The 15,267-nt window shown below is 38.6% G+C and overlaps 1 protein-coding gene across 3 annotated transcripts in view; it reads left to right on the top strand.

Moving 5' to 3' along the window:
* ANO6 (anoctamin 6) overlaps window positions 1-15,267 on the top strand; it is a 200,561-nt gene that overhangs the window by 96,714 nt on the left and 88,580 nt on the right. For all 3 annotated transcript variants that reach the window (XM_019934579.3, XM_019934577.3, XM_019934578.3), the window contains one exon: window positions 12,860-12,988. In XM_019934579.3, coding sequence (XP_019790138.1) covers window positions 12,860-12,988 — 129 coding nt within the window. The remainder of the gene's footprint in view (window positions 1-12,859; window positions 12,989-15,267) is intronic.

Here is a 15,267-nt window from a genome sequence, read left to right as displayed (position 1 = left end):
TCATTGAGTTAAGTAGCTCTTACAAATGTTGACCCGTTTCATTATACAATATGAAAAAAATACATTTGTTAACACACCTCCAATCTCCATTTCATCAATCCTATGAGAAAAGCCATTGAATATTGGGAAGCTGTCAAGTTCCCAGGGGCAAACACAAGTTGTCTTAAATTCTAATATATACTTGCTTGAAAGCTCAAATTTTATCATTAGCAATAAATATTGTTAGTTGTTTTCCTTGAAACGACAGTTTCACTTTGTTCATTTTCGGGAAACTATCTGCCAAATGCTCAAGCTTATGTAACTGAATTTTGTGTCAGTTGTCTGTCAAGTAAGAGTGGCGTCTATGAAAAAAATTGGCAACTCAAAAATTGCACGGCACTTTTCCTCAAGACCACCATCATACTTTGATGTGCAGCAGAAGTACTTTATGGGTACTTCCATTTCTTCACACAGAATATTAAAAATCCAGGTACTTGGGCTTCCCTGGTGGCGCAGTGGTTGGGGGTCCGCCTGCTGATGCAGGGGACACGGGTTCGTGCCCCGGTCCGGGAAGATCCCACATGCCGCAGAGCGGCTGGGCCCTTGAGTCATGACCGCTGAGCCTGCGCGTCCGGAGCCTGTGCTCAGCATAGGGAGAGGCCACGGCAGTGAGAGGCCCGTGTACCGCAAAAAAAAAAAAAAAGAAATCCAGGTACTCAATGGTCAAGATTTAATAAAGTTAGTAATTGTTACAGCTTCATCAAGAACATTCCTAAGTGAAGTGACTTTTTTACTGTGAGTAGGTGGTGGTGAACAATACGATGATGACTCATATAGTTTGGTGCCACTGCTGAGTTGTGCTAATAAGATGCTGGAAGTTTTTACCCACCGTGGCTTCTGTACCATCATTGCAGATGTTAACACAATGAGAAAAAGGAATAATGTCATAGTATTATTATAAAAATGTTTGTGACCTCATGGGCCCCCCGAAAGGGTCTTAGGAATCCCCGGAGGTCCACAGAACACACATGCATTGGTACAGACAGTAGTCTGGTGAGGGAAAAAGAAACATGAACCCAGTTGTTAGGGAGGCTGCATGAGAGAAGAACTGAGCTAGACCTCGGAGGAGAATTAAAATTTGGATAGGTGGGAAAGAGAAAGGGTGGTGGTTTCAGGAGGGGAAATCATGTGAGCAAAGGAGGAGAGGCAGGAAGCAGCATGATACAGTCAAACGCTGATGAGAAAGCATGGTGGGGTTGGAGGGTTAGGAATGGGGAGTGATAGTAAATAAAATGTGAGATATAATCAGATTATGAAACATCTGAATACCTATCTGAAAAGTTTGCATTTTCTCCAAAGGGCACTCGGAGAAACTGAAGGTTTTTGAATCCTGTGAGTTGAACATGTTGATTTAGGAACATCCATATGTATATATATATATATAAATTGAATTGGCAAACAGGACAACTGGATGCAAGGAGACGGATTGGGATATTAATTGTAATCTAATTAGTGAAGGTCAAGAGCACAGACTAGGGTGATAGCAATAGATGTAGCAGTGAAATGCAGACTAATTGCTTCAAAGGTAGAAGCAATATGAGAACTAAAGACTAAAAAGTCAAAGATTACCAGTATATTATATTTTATAACCCCAGTTCCTTGCTAAGGTCATTGTCTGTTAGGGAAATGGACAAAAACTGGGTGTTTCTGTACAAGATCTCACATGAAACTTTTTCCTCCCCCCAAAATCAGAATGCTTCCTTTTTTCTGATAGCAAGGACTGTATCATTGAACACATTTCCTTTTTGCCCTGCTGCCAGGAGGCCTTGTGCCAATGTCATGTTGAAATCACAATTGCAGTTGTCCCAATGGTTAGTACATTTCTTCCTCCTACTTTCTCTGGCCCTGATTCTCCATCTCTATTTATTTATTTATTTATTTATAAATTGAGGTATAGTTGGTGTACAGTATAATATGTTACAGGTGTGCAACACAGGTGATTCACAATTTTTAAAGGCTATACTCCATTTACAGTTATTGTAAAATATTGGCTATAGGCCCTGTTTTGTACAATATACCCTTGTAGTTTATTTATTTTATACATAATAGTTTGTACCTCTTAATCCCCTACCCCTTTCTTGTACCCCTCCTTCCCTCTCCCCAGTGGTAACCACTAGTTTGTTCTCTGTATCTCTGAGTCTGTTTCTTTTTTGTTATATTCACTAGTTTATTGTATTTTTAGATTTCACATATAAGTGATATCGTACAGTGTTGGTCTTTCTCTGTCTGACTTACTTCACTTAGCGTAATACCCTCCAAGTCCATCCATGTTGTTGCAAGTGGCAAAATTTCATTCTTTTTTGTATCTCTGTCTCAATTTATAATTCATTCTGTTTGATGCCAGATGTCATAAGACCTCTTTCGAAAGAGATTGTGGGAAGGGGATAATGTATTCACCCTTAACCATATTTTATTCATTTCTGGGATGGGACCCTTTGCTTCAATCACAGTTTACTCAGAACCTGAAGAAAGCTAAAAAGCCTCTGACATCCCAAACCAAAGCACCAAGGCTTAATTTCAAAGAACCTCAACAGATTCAGTTAATCTGGTTGCCCAATTCAAAGCAGATATAAGCAATAAATAAAAGGGTAGTGGAATACCTATTAAAGACTGGTAAGTTGGTAACAAAAGAAGGGACTCCTCATAATCTGAGTAATGGCAGAGTTCTGCAAGATGCAGGTGAAAGTTCCTAATGATTGTAAAGTTTGTGAATGCACTTAACACAGCTAGTTATCCATGAAGAACTGTTTCATGTTGAAATAGAGAACACCAAAAGCTCACATTTATTGAGCTTTTACTGTGTTATAGGCTCTGTGCTATTCCTTTACATGCATCATCTCAATCTTCACAATAATCCTGCATTTCTTTCTGTGATTTCCCCCTTTTACAGGTGAATACATTCAGTTTACAGAGATGAAATACATACACAAAGGCACACACCTAGTTATATGTGACAGAGTTGTGATTTGAACCTAGCTCTGCCGGATACCAAAACCCATGTTCTTTGTTCTTCTTTGGGGCTCTCTTCATTTTTACTTTTTTAATAAGAGCAGTAGTAGTAGTAGTAATACTAGTAGTAATTATGTTCAATATCCTCTTTTTAAGACATCAAAAATTATTATGTACTATATTTGAGAAAATTTTGAGCACAGAAAGGTTGAAGTAACCTTTTAATTAGCATAAAGTTCATCTGAAAACTCATTTCCTCAGAGCATTTTATTTCTTGAAAATTCCCAATAATTGATGGGAGGAAGATTTTTTAAGGTGTTATTTATTATCTGTAGTCAGTTTAACATGTTTGTGCCATTGTTTTAAATGAGTCACTTGGTTTTTTAAATTTTGTTTTGGAAACACCTCTGCATCCTCATTTTGATACCGCAAGGAATAGCTATTCTTGTAAACTGCTTCTTGAGTTTCAAGAGAAAAAGTAACATCTTTATAAGGCATTAACCAACTGATAGGAGTTGTCACAATCCTTTGCTTTGCTGGGCACTAGATGCTCTGATTTTTCTTCTTCTTGCTTTGAATGAGGTTGCAAACATCAATTCCTAGAGAAGTGGTCTGAGAAGATTATGACCAGGGCACATATGGGGACCTAACAGTCCGATAGGGGAATCACAGATGATGACGGGACACTTGTGCTGCAAACTCTGAGCAGCTGAAAATAACTCAGGGCAGTTCTTAGATGGCAAATGGAAACCTCCTGTGAAAGATGAAGAGCTCTCTGGGAATGATGGATTGTAACTGTAAGGGAGTCTGCAAAAGAAGAATTACACAGGAACCCAGTAAGGAGCTGAACACTTGTTGCCTTAGTTACGCCCTCAGTTCTACCTTATGTGTCTTCTTCAGCTCAACAGTCTGAAGAGCAATATCTTGAAACTCCCTTTTCTGTTTATTCTCAGATCATAATCACATTTTGTGAGATTGGCTTTCATTCAAAGCATGAAATCTCAGGGACTGGTAACCCAGGCCCCATGCAACTCAGGTGACTAAGAAAAAGGGGCAGTTTACAGTTATGGATTTGGCGAATGGGAACTACCAGTTAATAATTTTGAGTCATAACCATTTAATTTTCCAAAAACTGAAAATAAATATGCTATTGAAATAAGATTAATTAAGAGGAGCAAGAGGGTAGGTGGAGGGAAACCTATGGTTATGAAGTCAAGCTAAAATGATTGTTCCTTAAGTCTAAGGAGCTTGTGTAGATGGAATAGTGTGAAAGTCCATTAAGTCATGCAGGATTTGGTTGTAGCACTATTATTTTGGTTCTAACTGATTCCAGAATATGAGATCGGGAACTATTTCTTAAAGATCGAAAAATGTCATTTAGGACAACCATCTAGCCTGCGTGGAAAACCTACTGCATATTCTTCCTCAGGAGGTGATACAAACTGAAAATGCTAATAGGTTCAAAAAAGTTTAAGGTAAATGGATTGATGTTAAATCCATAGTTCGATATTAAAACAAAGCAAGACACTTTGGGGATATCGAAACCTTAAGAGGTCAGCCTCCAGGAGGATAACCATTCTCAAACAAATGTCCTCTTGCACCACTTGTCTTGTTTCATCACATCCATCACTTTATCATTCCTGACTTTATTGGGAATGTCTTACAGCTTAATCTCACCCACATTTCTTTCACCAGTGTTACCACTACCAGATGAGAACAGTGCAAGCAGATGATGGCTTTTTCTAGAAAAGGGAAAGTAAGAAAACAACCACTATAGGCCTTTTCACATTTTTCCTTTTCTTTTCCTTTTCTTTACTTGTTCGTCTTCTTTTCTGCAGATCACCTTTAAGGAAAGCTAAACAAAAGTTTTAAAAATGGTGTACCACCTGTGGGAAAACAGGAAAGCAAAACAAGTTTGAAGTCATGCTAATGCAAATCCCAATCCCAGCTAACTGTGGGTTTAAGGAAAAGTTCACTCGGAGTCCGTCCTCCCTGAGAAGGCTCCAAACTAAGAATCTTCCCGCAAGAGAAAGCTTATTATCTTCCCTGGTTACTTAACTCCTTTTAAGGAAGCTTTATTTTAAAGGTCATTTCAAAGTTCTCTTTTCATATTTCCTCTAGCCTCGTTCATAAATTTTAAGAATATAATATTTAAAAACATATGAGAACTCTCTTTGCTAAAACTACTGCTTCCTTGGCACAGGCTAGAGGGAAATATTTAACAATAATTATGCCTGAGGCATTATGTCTCCACCCTCACCCTGTGTTTGAAACATGATGTTCTAATAATAGAACTCTAGAGTTTATTTTAACACAGGCAAAGGGAAACAAAGGCAAAATGCATATCCCAAATCAAGCCGTTGGCATGTGAGCATTCCCTCATGAGTATAAAAAAAAAAAAAGAAAAGAAGAAAGACGAAGAAGCAGCAGCAGTATTTTCATGGCACAGTCTAATATTATTTATAAAGGAACTACATCTATTTTTGATGGGAAATGACTGAAAATAGCCAGTTCCACTATTTGGAAACTACTTATAGCCATTTACAAATGTAAATTAGCAAGACAATTTTTTTGTTCAGTTTTAATTTCTTTTTTTTAACATCTTTATTGAGTATAATTGCTTTACAATGGTGTGTTAGTTTCTGCTTTATAGCAAAGTGAATCAGCTGTACATATACATATATCCCCATATCTTCTCCCTCAGCAAGACAATTTTTTTAGGAATTTGTACATCATGGTTTCCCTGGTGGCACAGTGGTTAAGAATCTGTCTGCCAATGCAGGGAACACAGGTTTGAGCCCTGGTCCAGGAAGATCCCACATGCCACGGAGCAACTAAGCCCGTGCACCGTAACTACTGAACCTGTGCACCTAGAGCCCGTGCTCCGCAACAAGAGAAGCCACCACAGTGAGAGGCCCGAGCACTGCATTGAAGAGTAGCCCCTGCTCACCGCAGCTAGAGAAAGCCTGTGCAACAATGAAGACTCAACGCAGCCAAAAATAAATTAAAAAAAAAAGAATTTGTACATCAGTTTTAAACTTGCAACAGAAATCATTTATAAACTAAATCAGCAGTAAGTTCTATATTCTAAAAAATTATGAGTCAAAATATATACTGATATTTGGTAGTTACACAGGGAGCATGTAAACTGTATTGGAAAGTATGTCCAGGGGCCAGTGACCTTCTCAAACTAGTATCACACATTCCAGTTAAATGTCTACATTTCCAAAAACACGTCAGCACTGTTGAGCCTAGGGCTGGTAGACAGTGCCCTAGAGTATTTCTCTCTTTTCTTTTTGGGAAGTAACCGTATGGGCTGCTTCTGTATTACCATTCACCCACTTGCTCCTTTACCAGCGTGGTCTTTAGTATCTCATGAGTAAAAACCAAGAGAATCTACTGAGAAGGGATTAAATAATAAGATAGTTCAGTTAGGTCAAGAATAGTAATTGGCATTTCAGAAAAGCATTAATGCAATTGGGCAGTACCCATAAAAATGTTAGTGCTCTCTAATTAAAAGGTGCAAATGAAAAAAAAACCGGTATTTTAACTCTCATGGGAAAAGTGAAAAAGAGTGAAATCCAGTGAGGGAAAGGCACTTTCATACTCTGCTGTTGGAAGTGTTCATTTTTATAAATATTTTGGAAGACAGTTGAGCAACATATATATCAAAAAACCTCTAAAAGGCTAGGTCCCTTAAAATCTGCTTCTAGAATTTAGCCTAAGAAAATAGTAATTGAACATGTGCACAGATACATATGTGTAAAGATGCTCCTTGCAGCAGTGTTTATAAAAGCAGCAAATTGGAAAAAACTTACATGTTCATCAGTGGAGGAACTGTTTAACTAAATGGTATTGCAACTACTAAACATGATGGTGCAGAGCTTTTTTTCAAGCTAGAAAAATGGCTGTGATGGGTGTTTTAACAGTACGTTTAGTATGGTATCATTTTAGTGAATGTGCATGTGTGTTTGTGTGTGCGTGAGAGAGAGAGATCCAAAATATTAAGCTTGGCTTATCTCTGGGAGATGGGATTACATATGACTTTTATTCATTCCTTTATACTTCCCTGTATCTTCAGATTTTTTTTTTGTATTGAGTATATATTACTTTTATCAGAAAAAAAAAAAAGGTATATTTTCCTAAGAAAAAAGCAAACCAAGCTCCTGCTAAATGCAAAGTCTCAGCAGAGAACTCAGGGTGAACAAGACCCGGCCATTGGCCTTCAGAAGCTGAAAGTGTGTTTAACAGAGTGGGGAAGGAGACAGTGTGATTTGTACAAATATTATTCTGGGTCACTCCTAAGTTTACCCTGATTGTCACAGAGTCACCAACAGGGATGTTCTTGGACTCTCTAACAGACTTGGAATCCTCACTTCTAGATACACCTCCTCCTTGAACGAGCAGCTTTTCCACTGCACTTCTTTCCCGCCACCACGTTCTTGAATGCCCCATCCAAGACACTCTGACGCATATCCCCCAACATGCGATTGACTGAGCTGACTTCCTGTGTGGCTCCCTTGTGCATCCATGTACTTCTCCTTATCCCTGGTACTAACGTGTTACCTCCTTTTCTCCCACCCCTGCTTCTCATAATACTAATCTTTCTACCTTCAGCATTCAGCCTTCCATGCCTGCAGTTCTTGGCATTTTTCTTTGTACTTTGTATTTTCTCACTATCAAGTGTTCTTATAGGCCGAGGAGGTGATCTGAATAAAAGGAATAAAAATTGATGTAGTCTCTGCTATCCCTTGCAGTAATTTTGCACACTTTATAAAGAAAAAAATGTTCCACTATCTCTTACGCCTTGAACCCGCCTGGACTCTGCTACAGTTAGGGAAAACACTAGAATATACCTCATTTATAACTGTGTGACATATAAATAAATTTTCATTATGTTCTATATTTCATGGGATCTAAATATTTACATAAAGGCTCTTGCTTCTAAACGTTTGTTTCCCTAAAACTTGCGATTCAAGGTTTACTGAAAAATAGAAAATCCTATATCTTCACTTCAGTTTTTTGCTATAATTAAAGTTTTTTTTTCCTGTTTTGTTCTTCCTGGAATTAACTACTTTGTTTTGCTAGTCTTGAAGACCGCAGAGAGCCACATGTGTTTTCCACATTCACATATCAGTTGCTCTTTAATTATGTGAGTGTTTTGATATTGTTTGTTTTTCATAGTGTCATTCCTCAACTATCATTGTTAGACAGTAAGACTTTTTGTGTCCTGCTTTCTGTAGAGGTTGAGACCACTAATCCAAATAAGCCTGGAACACTTTCTAATCTCATAGTAAATGACAGCCCTAACAGGGGCAGGAATAAACTGTTTGGAAATTCTCTAGAATTTTTTAATCTGATACAATCAGATAATATCACTTGCTGTCCAAGGCAAGTTTCCAACATCCTTACGCACAAATGAGAGTTTGAGCAGAGATCCCAAACTGATTGCTTTGTATCCAGATCTTGGACAAATCATTTAAAATTTGCATCTTAAACTCTAGGAGTAGATGCCTCTATTGTGAAATGGGACTTCCAATCTTGATTTTGCAGGGTTTATTTGAGGACACATTTTGTTTATTTGAGGACACTTGAGAAGTGTGAGTCTGGACACATGTTGAGCAGCAAGTTCTTTCCTGGACGCACCAAGTGCTGATGCCAGGGATTCCAGGAGGGTGCTTAGTGAGATGGGCTGCTCGTCTCTAACTGACCTAAATGCCATGGAGCAGTTACACCCAGGCAGCTGTTTCCGCAGATCCTTTCCTTCCCTAGCCCTTCTTTCTCCACCCGGAAGACAAGCCTCACCATTATGTAATCATCATGTGACCCTTCATGTACCCAAAGCTCCTGTTCAAGGAAAATCCAGATAACTTATGAGAAGTTCTCCTACCAAGTAATTTCAGTCATCCCTTGGTATTCACAGGGCGGTTACCAAAATCTTTGGATGCTCAAGTCCCTTATATAAGATGGTGTAGCAGTTGCATATAATGTATACACATCCTCCCATGTCCTTTGATCATCTCTAGATTACTTATACTACCTAGTACAGTGTAAAGGCTATGTAAATTGTTGTGAATACAACGTAAATGTCATGTGAATAGTTGTTGGCACACGGCAAATTCAAGCTTTGCTTTTTGGAACTTTCTGTATTTTTTTTTTTTTTTTTTTTTTTTTTTAGTCTGACGTTGGTTGAATCCACAAATTCTGGCAGCGTAATTTTGCTGCTTGCATTTTTATCCTGATTTGGTTAAAAGAGCCCTTTGGGCTGTTTTGTTGAAGGAGATGCCCTACAAATAGAAGGAGGAAAGAAGCCAGCTGAGAGCAGGGAGACCTGGGAAACATCAGTTGGGTACATTACACCCAACCTTTCTTATTCCTTCTCTCCTACACTGCTCTGCCAGGAGCTTATTTCTCAGACCTCCCCTGGCTCAGACCAAGCATGTCTCTCTTCCCAAGTGTGAAATGTCAAAGCCAACAGTTAAAGACAGAGGTGGTCAGGTCACTCTTCTGCAATGGTTGGCAGCATTGTTTCTGTTTATTTTGATATAATGACAAATGAACATGGATAGTCTTTTTAACCACTGCAGTCTTTAAGTACACCTTTGGGTCAGATTGCTGCAAATGAGTAAATGGACGCTACATTGGTGGAATCTAGCGTCCTCGGAACCAGAGAGGGCAATGGTTATGAACAAATAAAACATATGATAGACTCTAAACTGTAATTAGAAATTTACTTCATATCTTTTCCAGGAAGAAAGAAGTATTAACAGCTAGAGACTCTGCTTACTTCCTTGGCATTAAAGACATTTGCCTAAGACCCTCAGGGTAACAATAAGTTACTCTGATGAGTATAAGAGTTAATAAGTTTCCTAGTGGGGAAGTCAGTAACCATACGTAAGCTCCAATCTCTAAAATGATTTGACCTGATAAATTTTAAACCATCTCTTAAAGTGTTTTTAAACTTAAGCTGCTGAACAGGAAAGATTGGGTTTCAGGGGTTTTTTGTATTTCATCTTGGTGCCCTTTGACTTGGTAGAAAAGACTAAAGATGCAATTTTGAGTAGATTTTGAGAGGTCAGGACTAGAATAATCCACCTCTGAATAATCAGTCATTTTGAAGAAGATTATCAATATTTATCCTAGGAAACTATTAAACTTTACTTCAAAACTTTAGAAGAGGATTTTTTTAAAATTTTTTTTTAGTTTTTTTGTCATTTCAATACCTGTTGGATGAGTCAGGCCTATGCTGGAACTTATAACTGAAAAATCCAGCCTTTTTTCCTTCTCCAAGCAGTACTGTTTTGTTCATAGTTGAGTCTTTTCTATTTGGGCTAGTTCCCTTGTTTGTTAGATATTCTTTCTAGCCCAGCATTTTGTTTCTCCCTTCTCTTCCCAGTCACCTAGTGGAATGTTTTCTGCCAACAGATGGGAAACGTGGATTTCACAGCCATACGAATTTGGCACTCTTTCCCCCGGCACTGCATTCTAATACCATATGAGAGTCTGACCTAGTTATTTCATACAGACAGTCTTGCCAAGCCAGTGGCGTTTTCCTCCAACAAAGGGCCGTGGTCTTCTATCATACAGGAGAGATGTGCATACAGACCTGATTATCTGGGGGCTTGCTGCCAACCCGTGTGGCTGACCAAGGGCTGTGTGGGGAGGAATGCCTGGATCCACGTGCAGATGTGGTTCTTATTCCAGGCCTCATTCTTCAGAACGTGACTTCAGTGAGCTGTCAGATGCCACCAAAGAAAGGCAGCAGAATGTGGGCTCCAGAGAGCAAGCTGCTTTGGACACGTTTCAGACGTCTGTAACAATGACCAGGTTTTCGTGACTATATTCCACCTTACTCCACTTCCCCTTGGCCTCATAGTTTTTTCCTCTACACACGGTTTTCCTCTAGCAACTGCCCAGGTTGTCACCAATAGTAACATCTTCACTGAAAGGAAGAGAAATTGAAGAGAGGAGGGGCCTCAAGAACTCCATGGATGAAGTGAAAACAACAGGCCTTAGCATTTTTGTATAGCTTTTTTTTTTAATGTATTTTAAAATTAATTATTTTTAATTGAAATATAGTTGATTTACAGTGTTGTGTTATTTTCAAATGTACACCACAATGATTCAGTGATATATATATATATATATATATATATTCTTTTTCAGATTCTTTTCCTTTATAGGTTGTTATAAAATACTGAGTAGAGTTCCCTGTGCTATATAGTAGGTCCTTGTTGGTTATCTGTTTTATATATAGTAGTGTGTATATGTTACTCCCAAAGTCCTAATTTATCCGCCCCACCCTTTCCCCTTTGGTAACCATAAGCCTGTTTTCTGTGTCTTGTATAGCTTTAAATACTCTTAACGTTTACTGGTTTTAAAGAGCTGAAATTGGAAATAAAAGAATTGGGTGGTAGCCTCAGCCTGGGACACTGATGTATCTGTTTTTCTGGCCCCTCAGCGTCCCGGCTGGGAAAGGTCTCAGGCCAAGTCACACTGTTAGGCTGCTCTGTGGTAGAAAAGAGGAAAGGAGGGGCAAGTATCAGTTTGTATATGTTTAGCAAAAATATACATCTTCTCAAAAGTGTGAAGAAAACGGGAAACTGGTGGCGGTAAAATAAGGTGATTTGTGTAGTACTAACTGATGCTGAATGAAGAGAAGAATTAATCACATTTAATGATTAAGGGGTTCCACCAAATGACTGCAAAATGCAACCTCCCCATGACTTTTAATGGAAAAAAAATGAAAAATTGAAAAGTATTACTTGTCAGTTAAAAAAATATTCTGATTCTTAAACAACATTCACATAAGCAGTATGACCAGATGTTGGAGAAACACAAACTCAAGCCTTTCCTTAGAGCAAATTAAAACAATTCTATCCAAATCCATAAGGTAATACAGATTGTTTTAAACTGTATTAGGTCTGTGTTCTGCCGTTATGACTTTGTTTTTATGCCATAAGGCTTTTTTTTTTTTTTTTTTTTTTTGCGGTACGCGGGACTCTCATCTCACTGTTGTGGCCTCTCCCGTTGCGGAGCACAGGCTCCGGACCTGCAGGCTCAGCGGCCATGGCTCACGGGCCCAGCCGCTCCGCGGCACGCGGGATCCTCCCGGACCGGGGCACGAACCTGCATCCCCTGCATCGGCAGGTGGACTCTCAACCACTGTGCCACCAGGGAAGCCCACGCCATAAGGCTTTTAAGCTCTAAATTAAAGGCTCATTTATTTGTTCTTGTTGCTGGGATTTTTGTTTGTTTGCTTGTTTTTTGCTAGGAGTGAGGGGGTATCTTGTGTGGATTTGGGGACAAATACCAACGACCAGTGTATCTTTTGTGTGTATCAAAGCATTTTCTGGCATTTGTTTAAGGTTATAAAATGATACTTTCTATAAAGTGATGAGGTTCAGAGAGAAGGCATGAAAATTGATGAAAAGGTTAGAAAATATGGTCAAGGTAGGATGAGATTTTCATAAACAGTGCTTTGTCTTAGATTTTTTTCTCTTGTTAAATGAACTTTGGTCCTTCTGATAGGCATCTCTGGTTACTGTGTTCATTTCCAAACTTGGTACTCCTTTTGCTCATCCAGGTGGGAATAATTCTGGGATAACTGTGTTACATTCATAATGCTGATGTTTTCCCATACATTTGTAGAATAATGCTAACTTGCTCAATTCAAGGACTTCTTTCACCAAGAACAGACTATGCTTGCAAAGATCATGTGACCATGCCCTCTTGGTCAAGTAACTAGTTATGGATTTATTTCTCTTTCTCTGTAAGCATACTGATGTATCTATTAAAGCTAGAAAATAAACACTTATAAATTGGCACTTTTCAAAAAACTATATTAAAATTTATTTTTCTATCCACACAGGAAGAATTTAATGGAAAACTTGACTCCCTCTTTTTTAATGATGGTCAGCGAAGAATTGACTTTGTTCTAGTGTATGAAGATGAAAGTAGAAAAGAGACCAATAAAAAGGGTTCAAATGAAAAACAAAGGGTAAGTTTTTTATCCCATTTTCTTTTTATTCCTTATAATATTGTGAAATGAAAAAATAAAGTGCTATTTTTATGTAAGCAGTAAAGTGAAACTGATGTTTGAAATATCATACAACAAACATACCTTCATATTTTCTCTGTTCATCATTCCCTCAAGGTATTGGTAACAGAAAAAAATTTTTTTTTAACTTTTTAAAGTTTGGAACAGAAACTTCCTCAGGCTCTTAAGCTGAAGGCGGACTTTCTTCAGAGGAATGGCACTTTCTATCTGCAGAAGAGATTTACATTAAAAGCACACTTGGCGATTTGCAACTAGGTATGAAAGGAAGCTGATGATTGACAATGACAGCGAGTGTAATAACAACCAGCATTCAGGGAGTGCCAACTCATGGATGGTCCGTGCATTTTGCATGCATTTTCTCATTTAATCCTGAGAACAGTCTGTGAGGTGCCTTTTATTTTCATACCATTCTGGATGACAAACTTGATCCATAGGTTAAATGACTGCCCAGGTTCATGGACTCTAGTATAAGAACCGGTGGAGCTATGGTTCAAACTGTTGTCCTGAATCTCGAACCTGTGCTCTTGGAACCTGACATTCAAATTCTAATTCTGCCGCTGTATTATATGAAATAATTCTAGTTGAGGTAACACTAGCCTCGGATTACAGTGCCTTAATAAAATAAAAGTTTACTTATTGCTCGTGTCAAACAAATGTGGCATCCCTATTTGGCACAATGGTTTGGGGGTTCAGGCAGGGCTTTGTTCCTTGCAGTCGTTCAGGAACCCAGGCTGACACAGAGGCTTTGCCATTTTCAACAGGTAGTTTCTAAGATCATCCTGAGCATCAATAAATGGTGGATGGGATGAGAGAGAGAATGAAGAAAGTACTCATGCTTCTTTACCTCTTTGGACTGGAACTGACTATGTCAGTTGTGTTCACATTCTATTGGTCAGAACTCTGGAAGGTGGAAAGCATAGTTTCTGGCTGGACAGCCATTTCTCAGTAGGAACTCCATGCTGTGGACGGGGAACATGAGTTTTTGGTGGAGAGCGGCTTGTCTTTGCCACAGCTACCAACTGGCTGTGTGACTTGGATGAATTTTCTTATCAGAATTGTATTTTTTAATTATTTTTGAGATGCCTATTATTTTTCCTTTTTTTTTTTTTTTTTTTTTTTGTGGTACGCGGGCCTCTCACTGCTGCAGCCTCTCCCGCTGAGGAGCACAGGCTCCGACGCGCAGGCTCAGCGGCCGTGGCTCACGGGCCCAGCCGCTCCGCGGCATGTGGGATCTTCCCGCACCGGGACATGAACCCGTGTCCCCTGCATCGGCAGGTGGACTCTCAACCACTGCGCCACCAGGGAAGCCCCGATTTTTACATTTTGACGTCTCTGAAATCAGGGTACATCTTAAGAAAGGTGTATCATAATTTCATTGGCTGCATTTTTTCTTATTGGTACATAAAATATTGGCTCACTATACAACCAGTGACATCTTAGATTTAGGAAAATGGGAATCCCAGTACCTAGTCCAGAGGATTATGGTTAGGATTAAATAAAACAATTAAATTAAATAGATGTTAATTCTTATACCTTACCTTTTATTTGGGGTTTTCTTAAATGCACTGGTATGAAAAGGCATCACTCTCCTGTTTTTATATAATTTTATCACTAGAGGAAACTAGCTTACAGTGTTTTATCATTTTCCTGTGGACACTAAGATATCTTCTGTGCAGTCATGGTCACCATCATGAAATATTTATTAGGCATCCATATGCCAATGGAACAGAATTGAGCACTATATAAAGTAAGTTAACCAAACCTAATCCATTAAAGTATAGAGGAAACAGTTCTAGTTTTAGATAAGAGCTTCTCTGCCATGGTAAAGGAGTCCTAGAGCCTCTTACATTATTAATAAGGTCTGCATTTGCTTTACACAGAAACAAAGGTCCTGGAGTAACTCTCAAAAATCAAGAGAAAAAAAATCATCATTAATTTTGGCAATTCCTGAACTCATGGCTTGATACACCATGATGCTGGCTTTTGTAAGCTGTGCTTTGAAGTGTTTTGAGTCTCTGTTTATACATATTACTTAATTTAGAATTCAAAGCTCAGCTTTGGAATCACATTTTTATTAATTGGAAAATCATTTGCGCGCTCCATCATACTCCCTGTCAGGACGTATTCAGGATTTAACGTAACGCCAAGGAAAGGCAATTTCAAAATTCTTCTTTCTTTGAGAGGGAAAAAAAAAAGTATGTCTAAATCATATTGATTTC

Source organism: Tursiops truncatus, chromosome 11 (assembly GCF_011762595.2).
Source record: "Tursiops truncatus isolate mTurTru1 chromosome 11, mTurTru1.mat.Y, whole genome shotgun sequence".
In the NCBI taxonomy this organism is placed as follows: domain Eukaryota; kingdom Metazoa; phylum Chordata; class Mammalia; order Artiodactyla; family Delphinidae; genus Tursiops; species Tursiops truncatus.
The sequence above is the reverse complement of the archived record's forward strand: the minus strand, read 5'-3'. Positions and strand labels throughout refer to the sequence as shown.